Genomic DNA, 24,775 nt, shown 5'->3' on the forward strand with positions numbered 1-24,775 from the left:
AGGCCATCAAACAGCAGTGGTCATGTGAATCACAGTGTAAATCAGGAAATTAGAGGTGCATGTAACAAGGGTAATAAAGTAGTCATGGGGGATTTCAATCTACATATAGACTGGGTAAACTTTATTAGTATTAATGTTATGGAGCACAAATCCTTGGAATGTATGCCTGAAAGGGTAGTTGAGGCAGAAACCCTCAACTCATTCAAAAGGAGTCTGGATATGCACCTCAAGTTCCGTAATCTGCAGGGCTACAGACCAAATGCTGTAAAATGGGATTAGACTGGGTGGATCGTTTTTTAGCCAGCACAGACACGTTGGGCCAAGTGGCCTCTTTCTGTGCTGTAAACTTTCTATGATTCTATGATTCCATGGTTTTCTAGAGCTGTACATTGAGGAACCAACTAGGGAACGGACTATTTTAGATCTAGTATTGTGCAATGAAAAAGGGTTAATTAATCTTGTTGTAAAGGAGCCTTTAGGAAAGAGTGGCCATAATATGACATAATTTTACATTAAGTTTAAAAGTGATGTCGTTCAATCAGAAACTAGGGTCTTAAATCTAAGCAAAGGAAACTACGAAGGTATGAGGGGCAAATTGGCTATGGTGGATTGGGAAACTATGTTAAAGTGTACGACGGTAGACAGGCAATGGCTAACATTTAAAGAAATAATACATAGTTTACAACACAAATACATTCCTTTAATGCACAAAAGCCCAGCAAGGAAGTGTTCCAACCGTGGCTAACAAAAGAAATCAAGAATTGCATTAGAAATCAAGAATTGAAAGAGGTGGCTGTATAGATAGTAGATGCATCGGTGGTCATCTTTCAAAATTTTATTGACTCTGGAATGGTTCCTGCTGATTGGAAGGTAGCAAATGTAACCCCACTATTTAAGAAAGGAGGGACAGACAAAATAGGGACCAGTTAGGCTAATATCAGTCATAGGGAAAATGCTAGAATCTATAATAAAGGATGTGATAACAGGACACTTAGAAAATAATGGTAGGATTGGGCAGAGTCAACATGGATTTATGAAAGGGAAATTATGTTTAACAAACCTGTTGGAGATTTTTGAGGATGCAACTAGCAGAATAGATAAGGGGGAACTGGTGGATGTGGTATATTTAGATTTTCGGGAAGGTTTTGATAAGTTCTCACACAAAAGATTAGTAAACAAAATTAGAACATGTGGGATTAGGGGGAATATAGTGGCGTGAATTGAGAACTGGTTAATGGACACAAAACAGAGAGTGGAAATAAATGGGTAATTTTCGGATTGGCAGGCTGTGATTAGTGGAACACCGCAAGGATCAGTGCTTGGGTCCCAGCTATTCACAATCTATATCAATGATGTGGATGTGGGGATTAAATGTAATATTTCCAAATTTGCGGATGACACAAAACTAGATGGAAGTGTGAATTGTGAGGAGGATGCAAAGATGCTTCAAGGGGATTTGGAAAAGCTAAGCGAGTGGGCAAAAATTTGGCAGATGGAATATAATGTGGAGAAATGTGAGGTTATCCACTTTGGTAGAAAAATAGAAATACTGAGTATTTCTTAAATGGTGAGAGGCTGGGAAGTGTTGAACTTCAAATGGGCTTGGGTGTCGTTATTCAAGAAAGCTAACATGCAGATACTGCAAGCAATTAAGAAGGCAAATGGTATGTTGGCTTTTATTACAAGAGGATTTGAGTATAGGAGTAAAGATGTCTTACTGCAATTATATAGAGCCTTGGTGAGACCGTACCTGGAGTATTGTGTGCAGTTTTGGTCTCCTTACCCAAGGAAAGATATACTTGCCACAGAGGGAGTGCAACGAAGGTTTACCAAGTTAATTCCTCGGATGGACGGATTGTCCTATGGGGAAAGATTAAATAAGCTGGGCCTTTATTCTCTGGAGTTTAGAAGAATGAGAGGTGATCTCATTCAAACATACAACATTTTTACAGGACTTGACAGGGTTGCTGCAGGCAGGATTTTCCCCTGGCTGGGGAGTCGAGAACCAGGGGACACAGAATAAGGGACAAGACATTTAGGGCTGAGATGAGGAGGAATTTTTTCACTCATAGGGTGGTGAATCTTTAGAATTCTCTGCACTAGAGGGCTGTGGAGGCTCAGTCGTTGAGTATGTTCATGACTGAATTCGATAGATTTCTACTTATTAAAAGCATCAAGAGTTATGGGGATAGTGCAGCAAAATGGTGTTGAAGTAAAAGATCTCATTGAATGGCGGAGCAGGTTTGAAGGGCTGAATGACCTACTCCTGCTTTCTTATCTTCTTATGTTGTACTCTATGCCCCTATTAATAAAGCCTCGGATACTGTATGCTTTGCTAACTGTGCACCCAACCTGTCCTGCCGCCTTCAATGATTTATGCACATATACACCAGGACCCTCTGCTCCTTTAGAATTGTACCTGTTATTCCTTCCAAAATGAATCACTTCACACTTCTCTACATCAAATTTCGTCTGCCTGTTCAACCAATCTGTGTATGTCCTTTTGAAGTTCTACACTATTCTCCTTACAGTTCACAATGCTTCCAAGTTTTGCATCATCTGCAAATGTTGAAATTGTGCCCTGTACACCAAGGTACACCAATTAATGTACACATTAATATACATCAGGAAGAGCAAGGGTTATAACCGACCCCTGGGGAACTCCACTACAAATCTTCCTCCAGTCCAAAAACGCCCAATAGACACTACTCTCTCCATTTCCTGTCACTCAGCCAATTTTGTATCCATGTTGCTACTGTCCCTTTTATTCCATGAGCTATAACTTTGCTCACAAGTCTATTGTGCAGCACTTTATCAAATGCCTTTTGAAAGTCCATGTACACTGCATCAACAGCATTACCCCCATCAACCCTCTCTGTTACCTCATCAAAAAAAACTCCAGCAAGTAAATTCAACATGATGTTCCCTTAACGAATCTGTGCTGGCTTTCCTTAATTTGCCCAAGTGACTATTAATTTTGTTCCGTTTTAGCATTTCTCGAAGCTTCCCCATCACCGAGGTTAAACTGACTGGCCTGTAGCTGCTGGGCTTATCCTTACACCCTTTTTGAACAAGTGTGTAACATTTATAATTCTCCAGTCCTCTGGCACCACCCCGAGTCTAAGGAAGACTGGAAAATTATGGCCAGTGCCTCCACAATTTCCACTCTCGCTTCGTTCAGAATCCTTGGATGCATCTCATTTGGTCCTGGTGCCATATCAACTTTAAGTACAGACAGCCTATCTAATACCTCCTCCTTGTTAATTTTAAACTCTTTAAGTGTCTGAATTACTTCCTATTTCACTATGACCTGTGCAGCCTATTCTTCCTTGGTAAAGACAGATACAAAGTATTGATTTAATACCTCAGCCATGCTCCCTGCCTCCATGCGTAAATCCCCTTTTTGGTCCCTAATTGGCCCCACTCCTCCTTTTGCCACCTTTTTACTATTTATATGCCTATAGAAGACTTTTCTTACTTAAAATCTGGAAAATAATGTTTCCTTATTTGAATTAGAGCTAGCAAAGTTGTGTTCCAAATTCCTGTATTGAGTAATATCCTTAGGGCTATGTTATAAAAACAGTTTACTTTGTTCTATCAAAACAGCACTAACTTTTATGTCAAGAATCCTCAGTTACAACGCTAAAATTCTCAGATCATCAGTTATGTCACGATCGAAGCAAGTTCTTCAGTCCAAACACTTGTTGCAAAATTGAAAAAAAAAGTTTTCATTTAATTAGTATAAAAGGATCAGGGGTGTTCAGGCTGTTGAACTACTCATGTATTCCTTAATTGAGCGGTAAAATCTGCATTAATTCATGTGATTCGATTTGGTCCCTCATTCAGTCTTGTTTATGCTGTTCGGGAAAGGTGTAAACAATGGTGACATGCTTCCTCACTGGAGGAAGTGTTGCTGTGATCACAGCAGATCACCTAAAGAGTATAGCAGAAGACCCGAAGAACAAATCATTCTTTTAAGAGAAGAATCATGAATAGAATACGACATATTATTCTGGAATGCAACAACAAATTGCATTTATATATCACCTCTACTCCCTAAATAGAAATCACAAGGTACTCTCTGGAAGGTACTAATTACACTTGTAATCTAACCTACAAAAATCACATGTGATTTTGTCACCTGGGCCACTTGTGGAATATTTGCCATACCCCATATGTAACCTTAGCTTACCAATGGCTTCAAATGTAATTTTTAACGTCACTGACATTGGCAGCTTAAGTGAGATCATTTTTGTTAGCTCCTCTATTTGCTGCAGCACTCAAAAAATGAATTTATGGTTTTAAATAGTTGTAAAGATTCTGACAATATATCTGAAACCTAAAACTGAACACGTGATTCCCATATTGTTAATTATATTTGGAACTAAATATATCCATATGTATAGTAGCATCAAACGATTCCTGGTGAGTGTACACCAAAATGCATAAATCCCCTTTTGTACTAGAAGTCTCTTATGTATAGTATAAACCCTTAAAATATTCAATTAATGCTAGCAGATTGCATAGAATAGTGACCCTGATAGCTTTTAACTGATTTTAATATAGCAGGTGATGCAGCATTAATTGTGTTCATGATGACAGATTATTGCAGGAACTAAAGGTCTGTTATTTAAAATAGGATTTAAATAAAATTGATGAATTTTTAGTTTATAGGCTGAATCCATAGTACTTTCAGTTCACTTCACTACAAACTATAATAGTAGAGTAAATGGATGTTCGCAGCTGAATTGAACACGAGTCCTTGTTTTATGGGCAATATTTGCTGATCGAAACTCAACTATCAATGTATTACGTTCTTATCTACACTTTATCCCAGACTGTCTGAGAACAACCACCAGGAATGTGGTAGTCTGTAAAAGACCCACAAACAAAGCCCAAGCATAACAGAAGAACATGGTCAACAGGGATAGAATTATCTGAAAACATAGCTGATTAAATAGTTTGTAATGTGACCTGTAGTGATCACAGGATATCTGCATGGAATGTTTAATGTTGTACTCCTGTGGGACATGTCTCCAGTTTATATTGTTGAATTGCCCAATTCGGTGAATGTTTTCCCACAGAAACATTTGCTATCTCAAGTTAACACAATGGAGATGGGTTTGCAAAACTGGAGAATGGGCGCAACCAAATTATAGCTACATTTAGAATTTGTATTTTATATATTTTATAAAACATTTAACATTGAATTATTTTGTAACAGGAAGTTACAAGTAAGTAAGAGCAGTTTAGTATCACCAATTAGATACAATATCATTTCCTCTTGCTAGGTACCATTTAACCATAACAATGAGAAAATAAGCGGGGAAAAACTGAATAGACTGAAACAAGCTTGTGTGTTTTAGTTTTCCTTTATATGAAGATGTTCAGTTTCTGCCCAGTCTCATGATAGTCTTTATCCATGATTAATTGTATTCAATGTACTGAAAAAGTAGAATATTACATTTTATTTTTGTACATTGCGAGTGCTGTTGGAGAGGGTTTAAGCTAGCTTGTCAGGGGGTTGGAAACCTGAGTGGGAATTCAAAAAGGAGAAAAACAAAGCTGGTTATGGGATGTAGAAAAGTTGTGAATTAAAGTGGAAAGCAGTAAAAACGAATGCTAGAACCAACCAGGGTCAAAATACAGAATAGTGTTAAAAAGGCAGAATTAATCTTATTTGAATGCACGCAACATTCGCAACAAGGTAGGTGAGCTGCTGGCGCAAGTAGAAGTAAACGGGTATGATTTAATTGCCATTATGGAGACATGGCTGCAGGGTGACCATGACTGGGAACTGAATATTAAAGGATATTGGACATTTAGGAAGGACAGGCAAAAAGGAAAAGGAGGTGGGGTAGTGCTGTTTATAATGGGTGGGACTAAGAAACAGCAAGTGGCAACAATTATTGGTGGCCTGTAAACCACTCCTACCAAACAGTAGTGGTAATGTAGGGCATGGTATTAATCAGGAAATTTGAAGTGCATGTAGCAAGGGCAATGCAGTAATCAAGGGTGAGTTCAATCTACATATAGACTGGGTAAATCTAATGAGCACCAATGTTGTGGAAGAAGAATTCCTGGAATTTGTCTGATGGTTTTCTGGAGCAATATGTTGAGGAACCACCTAGGCAACAGGCTATTTTGGATCTGATACTCTGCAATGAGAAAGGGCTAATTAATAATCTGGTGGTATAAGCTCCTTTAGGGAAAAGTGACCATAGTATGATAGAATTTTCCATTAGGTTTGAAAAAGATGTAGTTCAATCCGAAACTCGGGTCTTAAATCTAAACAAGGGCAATTCTGAAGGTATGAGGAGTAAGTTGGCTGTGGTGAATTGGAAAAATACATTAAAAGGTTTGACGATAGATATACAATGGCTAGTATTTAAGGAATTAATGCATGGTTTTCAAAAAACATACATTCTTTTAAGGCAAAAGAACCCAGTAGGGAAAGTGAGCCAGCCAAAAAAGTCAAAAGCCGGAGGACTGGGAGAATTTTAGAATCCAGCAAAGGGGGAGCAAGGAATTGATAACGAGAGAATAGAATATGAATGTAAACTAGCAAGAAATATAAATACGGATTGTAAAAGCTTCTATAGTTATGTAAAAAGGAAAGAAATTAGCAAAGACAAATGTGGGTCCATTACAGTCAGACACACAAGAAATTATAATGGGAAATAGAGAAATGGCAGAGAAGCTAAATAATTACTTTGCGTCTGTCTTCACGGAGGAAGATACAAGAAGTCTCCCTGAAATAATTGAGATCCAAGAGTCTAGTGAGAATGAGGAACTGAAAGAAATTAGGATCAGTAAAAAAAAAAAGTAGTATTGGAGAAATTAATAAGACTGAAAGTTGACAAAACCCCAGGACCCGATGATCTTCACCCTAGAGTGTTAAAAGAGATGGTTACAGAGATAGTGGATGCATTGGTGATCATCTTTCAAAGTCCTATAAATTCTGCACTGGTGCCTGCAGATTGGAAGATTGCAAATGTAACCCCACTGTTTAAGAAAGGAGGGAGAGAGAAAACGAGGAACTACAGACCTGTTAGCCTGAAGTTAGTAGTAGTGAAAATACTAGAATCTATTATAAAGGATGTGATTACTCGACACTTAGAAAATAATGGTCAGATTGGGCAGAGTCAACATGGATTTATGAAGGGGAAATCATATTTGACAACCTTGTTAGAGTTTTTTGAGGATGTTACCAGCAGAGTGAATAAGGGGAAACCAGTGGATGTGGTGTACTTGGATTTTCAGAAGGCTTTTGATAAAGTCCCACATAGGAGATTACTAAGAAAGATTAAAGCATATGGGTAACAGGCAGAAAACAGAGTAGGAATAAATGGGTCATTCTCAGTTTAGCAGGCTGTGATCAGTGGGGTACCGCAAGGATCAGTGCTTGGGCCCCAGCTGTTCACAATCTATATCGATGATTTGGATGTGGGGACCAATTGTAGTATTTCCAAGTTTGCGGATGACACAAAACTTGATGGGAATGTGAGTTGTGAGGAGGATGCAAAGAGGCTTCAAGAGGATTTGGACAGGCTGAGTGAGTGGACAAGAACATGGCAGATGGAATATAAAATGGATAAGTATGAGGTTATCCACTTTGGTAGGAGAAACGGAGGTGCAGAGTAGTTCTTAAATGGTGAGAGATTGGAAAGTGTTGATGTCCAAAGGGACCTAGGTGTCCTTGTTCATAAGTCTCTGAAAGCTAACATGCAGGTGCAGCATGCAATTAGGAAGGCAAACGGTATGTTAGCCTTTATCGCAAGGATTTGAGTACAGGAGCAAAGAAGTCTTGCTTCAATTGTCTAGAGCATTGGTGAGGATGCAGCTGGAATATTGTGTGCAGTTCTGGTCCCCCTGCCTAATGAAGGATATACTTGCCATAGAAGGACTGCAGCGGAGGTTCACCTGACTGATTCCTGAGATGGTGGGATTGTCCTATGAGGAGAGATTGAGGAGACTGGGCCTGTTTTCTCTGGAGTTTAGAAGAATGAGAGGTAATCTCATAGAAACTTACAATATTCTTAAAAGGATAGAAAGAATGTTTCCCCCAGCTGTGGAGTCCAGAGCCAGGGGACACAGTCCCAGAATAAAGGGCAAGCCATTTAGGACTGAGGTAAGGAGACTTCTCCACTCAGAGGGTGGTGAATCTTTGGAATTTTCTGCCCTAGAGGGTGGTGGAAGCTCAGTAACTGAGTAAGTTTAAGACAGAGATCAATAGGTTTCTAGTTGCTAATGACATCAAGGGATAAGGGGATAGTGCGGGAATATGGAGTTGAGGTAGACGATCGGCCATGATCTAGAATGGCGGAGCAGGCTCGAAGGGCTGAATGGCCTACTCCTGCTCCTATGTTCCTAATTCCTCTTAAGGTTTTGTTTAAAATTACAGTGGAATGTCATTATTACAAACCTTTCTTTGTACCTAGTGGAAGCTCTAAGGCCATAGCACCAGAGAATGGTTACAGCACAGAAGGAGACCATTCAGCTCATTAAACCCGTGCCGGCTCTCTGCGAGTAATCCAGTTATCCCACTCCTCACCCTTTCCCTGTAGCCCTACAGTTTTTTCCTTTCATTTACTTATCTAATTCCCTTTTGAAAGCCTCAATTTGAATCTGCCTGCACCATCTTTTCAGTCAGTGCATTCAAATTGATAATCACACGCTGCGGAAAAGAAGTTTTTCGTCATGTCGCTTTTGGCTCTTTTGCCAGTCACCTTAAATCGGTGTCCTCTGATTCTTGACCCTCCCTCCAATGGGAGCAGTTATTCTCCAATTACTCTGTCTAGACCCTTTGTGATTTTGAACATCTCTATCAGATCTCTTTTCAACCTTCTCTACTCTAAGGAGAAAAATTCCAGCTTCTCCAATCTATCCGTGTAATTGAAGTCTCTCATCCATGGAAATACTCTAGTAAATCTTTTCTATGCCTCTTGAAGGCCTTCACATCCTTCCTAAAGTGCGATATCCGGAATTGGACACAACACTCCAGTGGTAGTTGAACCAGTTTTTTTTATAATGGCTCATAACTTTCTCGCTTTTGTACTGTATGCCTCTAATTGTAAAGCCCAGGATTCATATGCTTTTTAATTACTTTCTCAACCTGCCCTGCCACCTTCAATGATTTGTCCTTTATGATGGGCAGGAACACCACATCCAATCTTAGTACAAAGTTCAACATAATGTATCTTTTATTTTAAATAATGAATTATTTATAGACACTCCCCCCTTTTGTATTTATTTACATTTATTTTTCTCTTTCCACCTCTTCCCCCACTTCCTTTGCCTCACCCCGACTAATGCTGTTCCAGTCTCGTTGATAGAACTTGTGCATAAGTAGCCCAGTGACAGGTGTCTTGCTGTTTTATTTCTCCATTCCTTAGAGGAGCAATGCTTGGCCTCTGCCCTGTGCTTCTGCATGGCAGCAATCAAGAACTTCATGGTCTGGAGAATTGAGAGTGTAGTCTCATACACTTACTTCCCCATCTGTGCCATAATGTTCTGGGGGAGGAATCCATAGAGTTAGTGCCTTCTCATAGAGGAAAAAGGGAAATACTCTAGGCTGCTTTTGTTTACCTTTCCATTTTTTAGAGCAATAATGACAAAAGACTGGGAGTGGATTATGTGCCAGTTCTATTGCTGGGGCTAGTGCAGAGTAGAAGAAAAAGAGCTTGACTTCAAAAAAAAAAATGTTTTTCTGTGAAGCAAGTTTCCTTTAATGGGAATGTTTGTTTTTGAAACAAGTGCTTTCTGCTGTTGGCTACATCTCTGTCCAGAAAATGGATAGTTTCATACCAATTGCATGGTTTTTACCTCCATAGATTAAACGTCATTGTAACCTAATAGCTGAATCGGCTCTCTTTCTTTTGTCTCTTATATAGGTCAATGTAAATAACAGGGATGTTAAAGTGCCATAGAAAGCATTGCAGATTGCAGTACTGGTGAAAATCTTTAGCTCTGACTCAGTAGTTGTTTTTTTCCCCCTTCTTTCAAAGTGCGTTTCATGTTCACAGTTTATTGTGGATGCTGTAAATGCCAAGGTTGAAAACAATGGCAGCACATAGAATGTGAGTACTTAAGCACAGTACACACATTTCCAACAACTCCATTCAGCTGTGTAAAAGCTGTTTGAAATCCAATTTGGATTTTTAAGTAAAACAAAATAGAATGAAGTATTCAGGCTCTAAGCTATACATTTTTCAAAGCCGTGTGAGGTACTATGTTCTTTTTTGGGGCTGTTAAAGACAATACAGTTGAGCATCGGTGCTAGCTGAAGGAATTTACAATGTGGCAGCAAAACTGCTTAGAGGTGAGATGAAAATTGCCTGTCTTTATGGGAGTATTGAAGTACTGCATAATTTGAATAATCACTAAAATTACATTTAATATAAAAACTTGAGTTCAGCAGAATATTTAGAAGATAGTTGGAATGCTATTTTGATCCTATTCATGAGGAAGAGATTTATAGTTTGCTTTAAAATGATTATTGTTACAACCAAGGCAAGAGGAGTGCACTGTTTACTTTAGTCCCACTTCTCCACAGGCCACAACATATATTTAAATTTTCTCACTTACTGAAATAGTGAATCATATACTCTATTTTTCCCCAGAATTAAGCACACCTACCAGGTTTCTTTAATAAACAACAAAATTATCAGTTTATTATAAACCAAATCTTAACCAATAATAAAGTAAAACATATACACCAATTGCAATATTAAAGCCCCTTATTTATCCTAGCCCTCTCACACACATACACACCGGTTGACCAGGGGAGAAAAAAAAGATTTTTGTTTACAGCTGTAACAAAGTAATAGAAGGAATTAAAAAAAACAGTTTGGCTGAAAAGAAGGTATGGAAAGATGTCCTTTGTTTTGGTTAGGCGTCCAAAAGGCATGTCAACGGCTGTCACGAGGATCTTCCTGGAACAGTGCTTTCAGACGATGTTGAAGATCAGTTTGGGTAGGCTTTCCAAGAGATGCAACTACAGAAGGCTCCAAATAAGTCTTACCGCAGGAAGGCAGCAACAAGGTTTCAGTGCCCACACATTCGATGCAAGGTTCCTTCATATACAGGAGGAAATAGGAAGCTGGCACACTAGAAATACAGGGGTTCTTTTCAAGAGAAATATGAGCTGTTTTTCTTCTGTGCAGGCAGAAATACCAACTGTCCTTTTTTTTTTAACAGTTCAAATTGAAACCAAAACTTTCCAGAAGTCCAGTCTCATGCCATCTATAAATCTTGGCTTGTCACTTCTTTGTAAACATCTCTCCAAGTCAAAAACAGCTCCTGCTGGGTTAATTGAAAACAGGTGCCTTCCTTTCAACTGTTTACAGTTCAAATTCAGTCCAAACCTTCTGGTGACCTTTAAAAAAAAAACACTCAAAATTCCAGCATCTTGGGATCCATTTCAGTTTGAAAACACAAATTCTCAAAATTTAGCAAAAAATGCAAACACTCATAACATATGAGGTGCATGAATTTTAATCTAATCTCTAATCTCTCTTCTTTACTTGGGTAATAGTGGCCAATGGCATTAGCTAACCTGTCTGACATATATTTTATATGCCTCCAAGCAACAGCATTGCAGAGAAGATCTATTTTACTATCATATAAGGAAATGCGAGTAAAAATAGGACATTGTCTGAACTACCTTATGTTAATCACTGACTCTTGTTTTAGTATAAGCATGGCTACAAATTGATAGCCTTCTGGTTCACGGACCCTGTGGTATTGGTTAATGTTTTATTTTTCCTAGTCATTTCTGTTCAGTTACCTAATTTTGTTAGCTTTTCTGTAACAAATGAATTTTTCTCTTCAAGCCAAATGTTGCCATGTAAGGGGTAATCTTACAAATTTGTGCCTTCAATGCCAAGCTTTCTGCACTAGGATCACATCCCAGGAATTTGGATGTGCAGACCCCAACATTTTCTGCCCGTTAAAATTGTAAAATTGTGGCTTACTGCAATGGTGCCCCTTTTTAAAAATTAATTCATGGGATGTGGGCGTCACTGGCTAGGCCAGCATTTATTGCCCATCCCTAATTGCCCTGCTGGTATTTGCACTGTCCTTCAGTTAATTGATCAATGGATTGAGCAAAATCTCACCAATGGCTATCTAACATCTAGCCTGCTGTTGTACTTGCAGTATTTTTCAAATGGTGTGTTTAACTTTTATTTGGGAAGATTGGGCGATACATTTAAAGAAGTGCTGTTTCTTAGGAACCATATTATTACATTTTTCCACATTAAGTAATCTAGAGACTGGAAAGCACCTCAGTAAAATATAATCTATAGCATATGTCCCCCTGCGACAGACCCTGCAAATGTAGCGCAATCTGCTACTCGTATTCCACAATTTTACACATTGAAGAAGTCCTGCAAGTGGCAGTTTCATGAGCAGAATTGAACAATAACAAATGACTTACTGTAATAAATTACTCATAATAAGACAATGCTCTCGTACAGGGGTTCAGAGAACATGAACTGCACATGGTTTGCTCTCATCCTCTGAACCCAGAGATTGAACTGCTGTGTTAAGTTTACAGGTAAGTGTTGGTTTATAATGGGGAAATTGTTCATTACCTTAGAATTGATCGCCTTTATTGTGCCATACTTCTGTTGCCATTTCAAGATGCCACATGCTGTAGAATTGAAATGATTGCCACCTGGTATTTAGCAAAAACAAACGCATCCATTTACATGAAATATTGCAATAAATTAAACAGTTGCAAAATACACAGTCTGTCTGGTTTATAAGTTGTTGCTGTAAATTACCATTGGCGATGTCAGCAAAGGAATAGTTCATCCATTCTAATCACGTTTCTCTGTAATTTTAATGGATTGATGCCTCTGCCAAAGTAACAGAGGAAGGTTATACAAGCACATTAAGCATTGGCCACAGGTACTGTCATTTTTAAGCTTATGGTGCGCCTGAAAATTATTTCATAACTTTTACTGATATACAGTACAATTAAATTATCAACCAATATTTGTATGCTGATACTAACATCATTGTCATTTGTGCATAATGCTCTTGTGCATGCATCTTCTCCCTTTATAAACGAAAAAAGGTTTGTCAGATATTTAAGTCATGCTTAAATGGTGCAGGGGACAGATTAGGTAAATAATTGCAGCTAATGTTTCATGCTCTTATTTGTGCAGGGATTTTGCCTATGTAGCAAGAGATAAAGATACACGAATCCTAAAATGTCATGTGTTTCGATGTGATACACCAGCGAAAGCCATTGCAACCAGTCTTCACGAGATCTGCTCCAAGGTGAGAGCGAGTTTCCATCAGCTCAAAAATCTCCTATAGCAATGAAAAATAGAGAATGTTCATCTTGGCTGGTGTTCACAACATAAGATTCCTGAGTTTTTATAATTTACACCTTTCTAATAATGACCAGGGTTATATCATTCAGCACAAGAATCTTTAGCTGCTTTTCATTCTGAGCTGCCATAAAGGCAAAATGAACTGCTTTTGTTGAAAAAAAGCATTGGGCACCAATTTTTTATTTTCCCTTGTCTAGAGGGAAAGGTATCATCTTTTGATTAAATCATTTGTATCACTGCAGCTGGGGGCTTGGAGGGGGTATGTTCACATGTTCATGTACCCCCCTACCCCAGAATAAATCATTAAGATGGTAAATGATGAGAACAGAAGGTAAAAAATCGGCAGTCATGTCTGAAGCATTGGAGTTGCAATTTTAATAATGGCGTGCAGGTCTGCAGTTGGACTGCAGTTATACTAGAATTACAGTGTTGCTGTAACAAAAGATTGATGAAAAGCACTACAACTCAGAGAGTCAAATAGCCCCTGCTCTACCAAGTGCAACTTGGAATTGGGGTTTTTTGGAAGAGTTTCAACCCTGGTGAAGAAATGGAAACTGATGAAATAAACAAAAATTTCCCATTATGTAACTCTTAAAATGTTGCGTGGCCTACCCAAGTACCTGTTTTTTAGCACTAATGCTCAGGATCTCGTGTAAATCCAAAGTTAAGAGACCTGACCTGGCTCTACAACAAAGAAGAATGTTTACAGTTACAATTTAGTGTTTGTGTTAAGCAAAACCTGTCTTGCACTAACACTACAAATAGTGTGTAAATGCAGCCCTTTAGGACAGTGACTACCTACCGGTAGTTATTGGGCGGTAATCTAATCAGTTTATTCCAATCACATTTTGAGATGGCAGACCATCAGAAAGTGTAGGATGGAGCTTAAGAAAGCAATTAGGAGAGCAAAGAGGGGATATGAGAAAGCTCTGGCTGGTAAAAGTAGGGAAAATCCCAAGATATTCTATAAGTATATCAATGGGAAGAGGATAACCAGGGAAAGAGTAGGACCCATTAGGGACCAAGGGGGAAATTTGTGGGTGGAGCCAGAGGACATTGGTAGGGTGTTGAATGAATACTTCTGTCTTCACCCAAGAGAATGAGGATGTAGATATGGAACGTAGAGAGAGAGACTGTGAGGTTCTTGAGCAAATTGTCATAGGGCGTGACAAGGTATTGGAGGTTTTGGAAGGCTTAAAAGTGGACAAATCTCCAGGTCCCGACAATTTGTGTCCCAGGATGCTGTGGAAGGCGAGGGTGGAGATTGCAGGGGCTCTGACCCTGATTTTTAATTCCTCTCTGGCCACAGGGGAGGTGCCAGAGGATTGGAGAACAGCTAATGTGGTCCCACTATTTAAGAAAGGTTGTAGAGATAAGCCAGGGAACTACAGACCAGTGAGTCTCACGTCAGTGGTAGGGAAACTATTGGAGAAAATTCTGAAGGAGAGAATCTATCTCCACTTGGAGAGGCAAAATTTGATTAGGAATAGTCAGCATTGCTTTGTCAGAGGGAGGTCATGCCTAACAAATTTGATTGAATTTTTTGAGCATGTGACCAGGTATGTAGATGAGGGTAGTGCAGTTGATGTAGTTTACATGGATTTCAGCAAAGCCTTTGACAAGGTCCCACATGGGAGACTTATCAAGAAAGCAAATGCACATGGGATACAAGGTAACTTGATAAGGTGGATTCAAAATTGGCTTAGCTGTAGGAGACAGAGAGTGATGACAGACGGCTGTTTTAGTGACTGGAAGCCAGTGTCCAGTGGCGTACCCCAGGGATCTGTGCTGGGTCCCCTATTGTTTGTCATTTATATAAACGACATAGATGACTATATGGGGGGTAGGATCAGTAAGTTCGCGGATGACACAAAGATTGGCCGAGTGGTTAACAGTGAGGTGGAGTGTCTTAGGTTACAGGAAGATGTAGACGGGGTGGTCAAATGGGCAGAAAAGTGGCAGATGGAATTTAACGCTGAAAAGTGTGAGGTGATGCACTTTGGAAGGAGTAATGTGACATGGAAATATTCATTGAATGGCCTGACACTGGGAAGTTCTGAGGAACAAAGGGACCTTGGCGTGTTTGTCCATAAATCTCTGAAGGCAGAAGGGCAGGTTAATAGGGTGGTGAAAAAGGCATATGGGACACTTGCCTTTATCAATCGAGGCATAGATTACAAAAGCAGGGAGGTCATGTTGGAGTTGTACAGAACTTTGGTAAGGCCACAGCTGGAGTACTGTGTGCAATTCTGGTCGCCACATTATAAGAAGGATGTGATTGCATTGGAGGGGGTGCAGAGGCGATTCACCAGGATGTTGCATAGGATGGAACATTTAAGCTATGAAGAGAGGTTGGATAGGCTTGGATTGTTTTCACTGGAGCAGAGAAGACTGAGGGGTGACCTGATCGAGGTGTACAAGATTATGAGGGGCATGGACAGGGTGGATAGGGAGCAGCTGGTCCCCTTAGTTGAAGGGTCACAAGTTTAAGGTGAGGGGCGGGAGGTTTAAGGGGGACTTGAGGCAGAACTTTTTTACCCAGAGGGTGGTGACGGTCTGGAATGCCCTGCCTGGGAGGGTGGTAGATGCATTTTGCCTCACATCCTTTAAAAAGTACCTGGATGAGCACTTGGCACGTCATAACATTCAAGGCTATGGACCAAGTGCTGGCAAATGGGATTAGGTAGACAGGTCAGGTGTTTTAATGCATCGATGCAGACTCGATGGGCCGAAGAGCCTCTTCTGCACTATTATTCTGTGATTCTGTGACCAAACTTTATCCAGCTGACAACCATTCAAAGCTCAGGATCAATGGATATGGAAGAGCCTTTATATAATTTTATCTAGAGGTCACTGTCTCAACTTTGTGAATATTCTTAATGTGAGTGAATACTAACAACGTCTGTGATGGCTTTATGCCAAATCTATATTAATGACTTAGATGAAGAGACAGAGAGTAATGTATCTGAGGTTGCTGATGCCACAAAGGTAGATGGAAAGGTAAGCTGTGGGGAGGACACAGACAGGCTGCAAAGAGATATAGACAGGTTAAATGAGTGGTTAACAAGGTGGCAGACAGAGTATAATGTGGGGAAGTGTAAGGTTATTCATTTTGGTGGTAAGAATAGAAAAGCAGATTTTTGTTTTTTATATGCATGAGACTTGTAAATGTTGATGTTCAGAGAGACTTGGGTGTGCTCGTACAAGGATCACAGAAAGTTAGCATACAGGTACAGCAAGCAATTAGGAAGGCAAGTGGCATGTTGGCCTTTATTGCAAGGGAATTGGAGTACAAGAATAAAGAAGTCCTGCTACAATTGTACAGGGATTTGGTGAGACCACACCTGGAATACTGTGCGCAGTTTTGGTCTCCATGTTTCAGGAAGGATATGCTTGCATTGGAGGCAGTACTGTGAAGGTTCACTAGATTGGCCTCTGGGATGAGAGGGTTGTCCTATGATGAGAGGCTGAGTAAATTGGGCTTATATTCTCTGGAGTTTATAAGAATGAGAGGTGATCTCATTGAAACTTACAAGATTTTAAAGGGGCTTGACACTGAGAGGTTGTTTCTGATGGCTGGGGAATCTAAAACACGGGGGCACGGTCTCAGGATAATGGGGCAATCATTTAGGACTGAGATGAGGAGAAATTTCTTCACTCAAAGGGTTGTGAATCTTTGAAATTCTCTACCCAGTGGGGTTGAGGTATTTAAGGCTGGGATAAACAGATTTCTGTTGTCTCAGGGAATCGAGGGATATGGGGAGTGGGCGGGAAAGTGGAGTTAAAGCCCAAGATCAGCCAAGATCATATTGAATGGTGGAGCAGGCTCGATGGGCCATATGGTCTACTCCAGCTCCTGTTTCTTATGTTCTTATGATTGTGAAATGTAAGAAATTTTGCATTCTGTATGTAATCAGATTTATGCATGAATGGACATGTACACAGTACGTAGCACTGTTATGCTTTGATATTTGACTGTGTGCTTAAATCTTCTAAAACATTCTTCATCCCAGATTCTGCAGTTTACTGACCCTGATCTGTGCCATTCGAAAGGTTTTGTGCAAGGAAACCATACATATGAGTTAGTAACGTTTCCCCACTCTTAATAACTCTTATTGATGTTCCTTTGCACCAAGGGCTTTAGTAATAAAATGCTCTCTAACATGTCTTAAGACCCCACTACCTGTTAAATCAGAGTCTAAAAATTGTGGCACTAGATCTTTTGACATTTGGTTGACTTTGTAATTAATTAGAAAGATTATTATGAACATTACAGCTTCTCTCCATTTTCCTAGCCCACTGGGCCAAACCTACTCTAAGGCTCCCCCAGCTCAAACCCTGAATTTGCATCTTTCTCTAGGTTCTCTTCTGTCTCCCCTCGTGCCTTCTTCAAGCTCATCTTGTCCATGTGACCCACCTCCTGCTTGTTCAACCCTATTCCCACCAAACTATTGAGCATTCAAATTCCTTGCCCGACCCCCATGTTAGCTGATACTGTTAACGGTTCTGTCTCCTTTCCTCCTCTCCTTCAAATCTGCCGTCATAACCCTCTCCTTCTCTTCCCACTCCTGCACTGTTAGCTCTGGAGTCCCCAAGGATTTATCCTTGCCCCCCACTCTTATTTCTCATCTACATGCTGCCCCTTTGGTGACATCATCTGGAAACATGTCAGGTTCCACATGTACACTGATGACAACCATTGCCATCACCTCTTGACAGCCTCTGATTTGTCACGCTGCTTGTCAAACGTCCACTACTGGCTGAGCAGAAATTTCCTCCAGTTAAATTTTGGGAAGACTTAAGCCATTGTCTTCGGTTCCCACCACAAACTCTGTTCACTAGCACAGTAGTTCTCAAACTTTCTTGGTTAAAGGATCTGTTTTCAACTGGATTAGCAATTACGGACTCCCAATGAAATTATAATACTATATAATATTCATAATGGTGCTGCATGTAAAAAGAGGTGTCCTAGACGGACTTGTATTTTGGCATCCTTTCTTTCAGTTTAAGTGTATAGTACTTAAATATTTTTAAAACTTCCCTGTGTTGAACAAGGCTGAATTCACCTAGCGCCTTCGGTAACTGCAGGTCTACCTGGAGATCTTCATGTTGCTGTCATCGCTCCTCCATGCATGCTTTCTTCCTAGCTGAGGCAGCCAGCCCATACTGCGCTGCACATGTGGTGGCTGCACTCTGTTCCCGCCTCCTGACTCGCACCAAGTCAGCCTCCGGATTTACATACTCTTGACGACAGAGCTTCCCGACCATTAGCACCCTGGACGGTTTCCCATGTTGCGCATCCATAAGGCCAGCTCAGTAAGCAATTTCACATTATTTTGCGGGCACCCTGGGAAGTCTCTAAGGGCCTGCAGTGGTCTGCGGATCCCAGTTTGAGAACCACTGCCCTAGCCATTGACTCCATCCCTCTTCCTGGCCATTGTAAGAGGCTGAACCAGACGATTCACAACCAGGTGTCCTATTTAAACCTGAGCTGAATTTCCAATCCCATATCCTCTCCATCACCATAAGCATCTACTTCCACCTCTGGACAATGTAGGGTAGAATAGCGCCTGGACAAATGATCCAGACGTGAGTTCAAATCCCAACACGGCAGCTGGGGAATTTGAATTCAATTAATTAAATAAATATAGAATAAAAAGGTAGAAACTACTGGATTTTTTAAAAATTCTTTCATCGCTGGCAAGGCCATCCCTAATTGCCCTTGAGAAGGTCATGGTGAGCCACCTTCTTCAACGGCTGCAGTCCATCTGGTGCGGGTACACCCACAGTGCTGTTAGGAAGGGACTTCCAGCTTTTTGACACTGTGACAGTGAAGGAATGGCGATATAGTTCCAAGTAAGGATGGTGTGTGACTTGGAGGGCATCATGCAGTTGGTGGTGTTCCCATGCATCTGCTGCCCTTGTCCTTTTAGGTGGTAGAGGTTGCAGGTTTGGAAGGTGCTGTCTAAGGAGCCTTGGTGCGTTGCTGCAGTGCATCTTGTAGATGGTACACGCTGCTGCCACTGTGCATCAGTGGCGAAGGCAGTGAATGTTGAAGGTGGTGGATGGGGTGCCAATCAAGCGGGCTGCTTTGTCCTGGATGGTGTCGAGCTTTTTGAGTGTGGTTGAAGCTGCACCCATCCAGGCAAGTGGAGAGTATTCCATCACACTCCTGACCTGTGCCTTGTAGATGGTGGACAGGCATTGGGGAGACAGGAGATGAGTTACTTGCCACAGAATTCCTTGCCTCTGACCTGCTCTTGTAGCCACAGCATTTATGTTCAGTTTCTGGTCAATGGTAACCCGCAAGATGCAGGTAGTGAGAGATTCAGTGATGGCAATGCCATTGAATATCAAGGGGAGATGGTTATTTCTCTCTTGTTTGAGATGGTAATTGTCTGGTACTTGTGTGGCGTGAATGTTACTTGCCACATCAACCCAAGCCTGGATGTTGTCTAGGTCTTCCTGCATCTGGACAAGGGCTGCTTCATAGAATCATACAGCACAGAAACAGGCCCTTCGGCCCTTAAATCTATGCCCCCTGGTTATTGACCCTTCCGCTAAAGGAAAAAGTTTCTTCTTATCTAACCTATCAACGCCCCTCATAATATTGTATACCTCAATCATGCCCCCCTCAGCCTTCTCTGCTCTAAGGAAAACAACCCTAGCCTATCCAGTCTCTCTTCATAGCTGAAATGCTCCAGCCCAGACAACATCCTGGTGAATCTCCTCTGCACCCTCTCCAGGGCAATCACATCCTTCCTATAGTGTGCTGCCCAGAACTGTACACAGTACTCCAGCTGTGGCCTAACTAGCATTTTATACAGCTCCATCATAACCTCCCTGCTCTTATTTTCTATGCCTCGGCTAATAAAGGTAAGTATCCCATATGCCTTCCTAATCACCTTATCTACCTGTGCTGCTGCCTTCAGTGATCTATGGACAAGTACACCAAGGTCCCTCTGCTCCTCTGTACTTCCTAGGGTCTTACCATCCATTGTATATTCCCTTGCCTTGTTAGTCCTCCCAAAATGCATCACCTCACACCTCAGGATTAAATGCCATTTGCCACTGCTCCGCCCATCTTACCAGCCCATCTATATCCTCCTGTAATCTAAGGCTTTCCTCCTCACTATTTATGACACCACCAATTTTTGTGTCATCTGCGAACTTACTGATCATACCTCCTTTATTCACATCTAAATCATTAATGTACACTACAAAAAGCAAGGGACCCAGCACCGTTCCCTGTGGTACACCACTGGTCACAGGCTTCCACTCGCAAAAACAACTCTCGACAATCGCCCTCTGCCTCCTGCCACTATGCCAATTGTGGATCCAATTTGCCAAATTGCCCTGGATCCCATGGGCTGCTACCTTCTTAACCAATCTCCCATGTGGGACCTTATCAAAAGCCTTAGTGAAGTCCATGTACACTACATCAACTGCTTTAACCTCATCTACACATCTAGTCACCACCTCGAAAAATTCAGTCAAGTTAGTTAGACACGATCTCCCCCTGACAAAGCCATGCTGACTATCCCTGCCTCTCCAAGTGGAGATTAATCCTGTCCCTCAGAATTTTTTCCAATAGTTTCCCTACCACTGATGTTAGACTCACCGGCCTGTAATTACCTGGTTTATCCCCACTACCCTTCTTGAATAATGGTACCACATTCGCTTTCCTCCAATCCTCTGGTACCTCTCCTGTGGCCAGAGAGGATTTGAAAATTTGTGTCAGAGCCCCTGCTATCTCCTTCCTTGCGTAACATAACAGCCTGGGATACATCCCATCTGGGCCTGGGGATTTATTCACTTGTAAGCCCCCTAACACAGCTAATATTTCCTCCCTTTCAATGCCCCCTACTATGCTCCAAGTATATCACAACCCTCCCTGATCTCAGTATCTGACGAGTCGCGAATAGTGCTGAACATTGTGTAACCATCAGCGAACATGATGCAATGCTTGAGCTGAGTTTCTTTAGTTTAGAGTGATAACCTATTGATCATTTCTACAGATTATGGCGGAACGGAGGAACGCCAAAGCTGTGGCTTGCAGCATCTCTCAGGAGCGAGTCAATGTGAACCTTGATGTTCCTCTACAAGGTAACATTTTTCTGAACAAACAGGTCTAATTCATTTCAGTGGAATGTGTCTTTTTTTTTTAAAGTTGTTTAGCCATAGTTCAGTATTTGTGGTACTATCATCTGAGTCAGAAGTTTGTGGGTTCACTCCAGAGACTTGAACACGTAATCTAGACTGACTGTTCAGTGCAGTACTGAGGGAGTGCTGCACTGTCTGAGGTGCCATAAATGACGTTAAGCAAATGCCCAATCTGCCCTTTTTAGGTGGTTGTAAAAGGTACCATGGCACTATTTCAAAGAAGGCAAATATATATCCCTCAATCAACATCACTAAAACAGATTATCTGCTCATTTATCTTATCGCTGTTTACAAGATCTTGATGTGTGTAAATTGGCTGCCACATTTCCTACATTACAACAGTGATTGCACTTCAAAGGTACTTCATTGGCTGCAAAGCACTTTGGAATGTACTGAGGTCATGAGAGGTGTTATATAAATACAGGGCTCTTTTTTTCATTCTTTCGATAAACCCATTTGTGCACCTTAATTGTGTTGGTGGGTATCAGCTAGAAAAATACCAAGAGATGACCTGAAAATGAGTAAAACAAATGAAATTCAAAACATTGCAATATCAACTGTAGTTCTGAGTTGCAGAAAATATAGTTAGACCATTCATGGATTTAAGAAAATAATTCATCTGTGGCCATACAATCTTCTTCTTTGGCCTCCTTTTCTCGAGAGACAATGGGTAAGCGCCTGGAGGTGGTCAGTGGTTTGTGAAGCAGCGCCTGGAGTGGCTATAAAGGACAATTCTAGAGTGACAGACTCTTCCACAGATGCTGCAGATAAAATTGGTTGTCGGGGCTGTTACACAGTTGGCTCTCCCCTTGCGCCTCTGTCTTTTTTCCTGCCAAATGTGAAGTCTCTTCGAGTCGCCAAGCTTTAGCCCCGCCTTTATGGCTGTCCACCAGCTCTGGCGATCACTTACAACTGACTCCCACGACTCGTGATCAATGTCACAGGACTTCATGTCGCGTTTGCTGACATCTTTAAAGCGGAGACATGGACGGCCGGCTGCTTCTGATACCAGTGTCGAGCTCGCTGTACAATGTGTCCTTGGTGATCCTGCCATCTTCCATGCGGCTCACATGGCCAAGGCATCTCAAGCGCTGCTGGCTCAGTAGGGTGTATATGCTGGGGATGTTGGCCGCCTCGAGGACTTCTGTGTTGGAGATACGGTCCTGCCACCTGATGCCAAGGATTCTCCGGAGGCAGCGAAGATGGAATGAATTGAGAAGTCGCTCTTGGCTGACATACATTGTCCAGGCCTGGCTGCTTTAGAGTAAGGTACTGAGGACACAGGCTTGATACACTCGGACTTTTGTGTTGTGTCAGTGCGCCATTTCCCCACACTCTCTTGGCCAGTCTCAACATAACATTGGATGCCTTTCCCATGCGCTTGTTGATTTCTGCATCGAGTGACAGGTTACTGGTGATAGTTGAGCCTAGGTAGGTGAACTCTTGAACCACTTCCAGAGCGTGGTCGCTAATATTGATGGATGGAGCATTTCTGACGTCCTGTCCCATGATGTTCGTTTTCTTGAGGCTGATGGTTAGGCCAAATTTGTTGCAGGCAGCTGCAATGATGAGTCTCTGCAGACACTCTTCTGTGTGGGGTGTTAATGCAGCATCGTCAGCAAAGAGGAGTTCCCTGATGAGGACCTTCTGTACTTTGGTCTTCGCTCTTAGACGGGCAAGGTTGAATAACCTGCCATCTGATCTTGTGTGGAGGAAAATTCCTTCTTCTGAAGACTTGAACGCATGTGAGAGCAGCAGGGAGAAGAAGATCCCAAACAGTGTAGGTACGAGAACACAGCCCTGTTTCACACCACTCAGGATAGGAAAGGGGTCTGATGAGGTGCCGCTATGCTGAATTGTGCCTTTCATATTGTCATGGAATGAGGTATGGATGTTAACTCGCTGGGGGGCTTTCTTGTTTTTCAGCAGTGCAATGCGCTTCGCGGCTGTGACAGGTTCCAGCTCTTCAAAGTGAGATTGAAACCAGTCTGCATTTTGCTTCACACATTTGCCATATTTGGTCATTGCTGTGTCATATATGGCGTCTCTGATGTGGGCCCACTTGGTCTCTGCATCCCCTGTAGGAGTGTTTTGAAGGGCTTTTTCAAGTGAATTTATAAACTTATGTAACAGCTGTGGATAAGAAATTCTGTTGATGCGCGGGCGGCCCTTCTGCTTGGAGTGATACATGTTCTTTGGTTTGAGTCTAACCTTGCTGCACACCAGGGAGTGGTCGGTGTCGCAGTCCGCACTATGGAAGCCGTGTGATTTGAACGCTGTTTAAAGAGGCTCGCCTTGTGACGATGAGGTCCAGCTGGTGCCAACAATGTGATCTTGGGTGCCTCCATGAAACCTGGTGATAGGGTTTAGTATGAAAGAACGAGTTGGTGATGCAGAGGTTGTGATTGGTACACAACTCCAGCAGTCTCTGTCCATTCTCATTCATCCTTCCAATGCCATAGTGTCCAAGGCAGGAGGGCCATGAGTCATGGTCGGCCCCAACCCTGGCTTTAAAGTCCCCCAGCAGGAAGAAATGTTCGGTTTTGGGAATGCTACTAATGATATTGTGGAGTTCCTCGTAGAACTGGTCTTTAACTTCATGTGGGGAGCAGTGTTGGAGCATAGTTGCTGAGTAGGTGTACTGGACCAGAGGGGGTGAGTAGTCGGATGGACAGCATGCGTTCCGAGCCATTTGAAGGTGGCTCTATCATGCTGAGCAAAGAGTTTCTGATGGCGAAGCCCACTGCATGCTGCTTTGGTTCTTCAGGATCCCTACCGTGCCAGAAGAAGGGTAGTCTTGCTCTCTTGGAGATCCGCTCGCAGGGAGGCGTGTCTCCTGAAGTGCTGCACTGTCCACATTGAGTCTACTGAGCTCGGTGTTAATGATGGCGGTCTTCCGAGAGTCGTTGATTTGTATAAGGTCTTCCAACAGGCCAGGACACATAGTTCTGACGTTCCAGCTTGCAAAACGAAGGGCTGGTACCTCCTTCCCTTTTTTTGTCGTGCTGTTTGGTGCGGTGTTACAGTCCACTTGTCGGGCAATGACCCTGAGCTCCAAGCACCCATTGAAGCAGGTGGACTGTGGCGTGACAGAGCCTTACTGACCAGGGACTGCCCGGTTTGAGGCAGGCGATAGCTGTCAAGTGAGGTGCGATGACCTTTCCCACCGACAAAGGCAACCCGTGGCGCCCAATCTCTACGCCAATTGAGCTGGACTTATAACCCGTAACTGCTGCCTTCTGTGTTGTTTTGGTCACTGTGAGGCG

At 41.8% G+C, this 24,775-nt stretch overlaps 1 protein-coding gene across 9 annotated transcripts in view; it reads left to right on the forward strand.

The window, feature by feature from the left end:
• The window catches only part of LOC137372424 (amyloid beta precursor protein binding family B member 2-like), a 451,769-nt gene that overhangs the window by 421,203 nt on the left and 5,791 nt on the right, over positions 1–24,775 (forward strand). For all 9 annotated transcript variants that reach the window (XM_068036322.1, XM_068036315.1, XM_068036330.1 and 6 more), the window contains 2 exons: positions 13,176–13,290; positions 21,365–21,452. In XM_068036322.1, the coding sequence (XP_067892423.1) occupies positions 13,176–13,290; positions 21,365–21,452 (203 nt within the window). The remainder of the gene's footprint in view (positions 1–13,175; positions 13,291–21,364; positions 21,453–24,775) is intronic.

The sequence above is a fragment of the Heterodontus francisci genome, chromosome 1, assembly GCF_036365525.1.
Source record: "Heterodontus francisci isolate sHetFra1 chromosome 1, sHetFra1.hap1, whole genome shotgun sequence".
NCBI classification, from domain to species: domain Eukaryota; kingdom Metazoa; phylum Chordata; class Chondrichthyes; order Heterodontiformes; family Heterodontidae; genus Heterodontus; species Heterodontus francisci.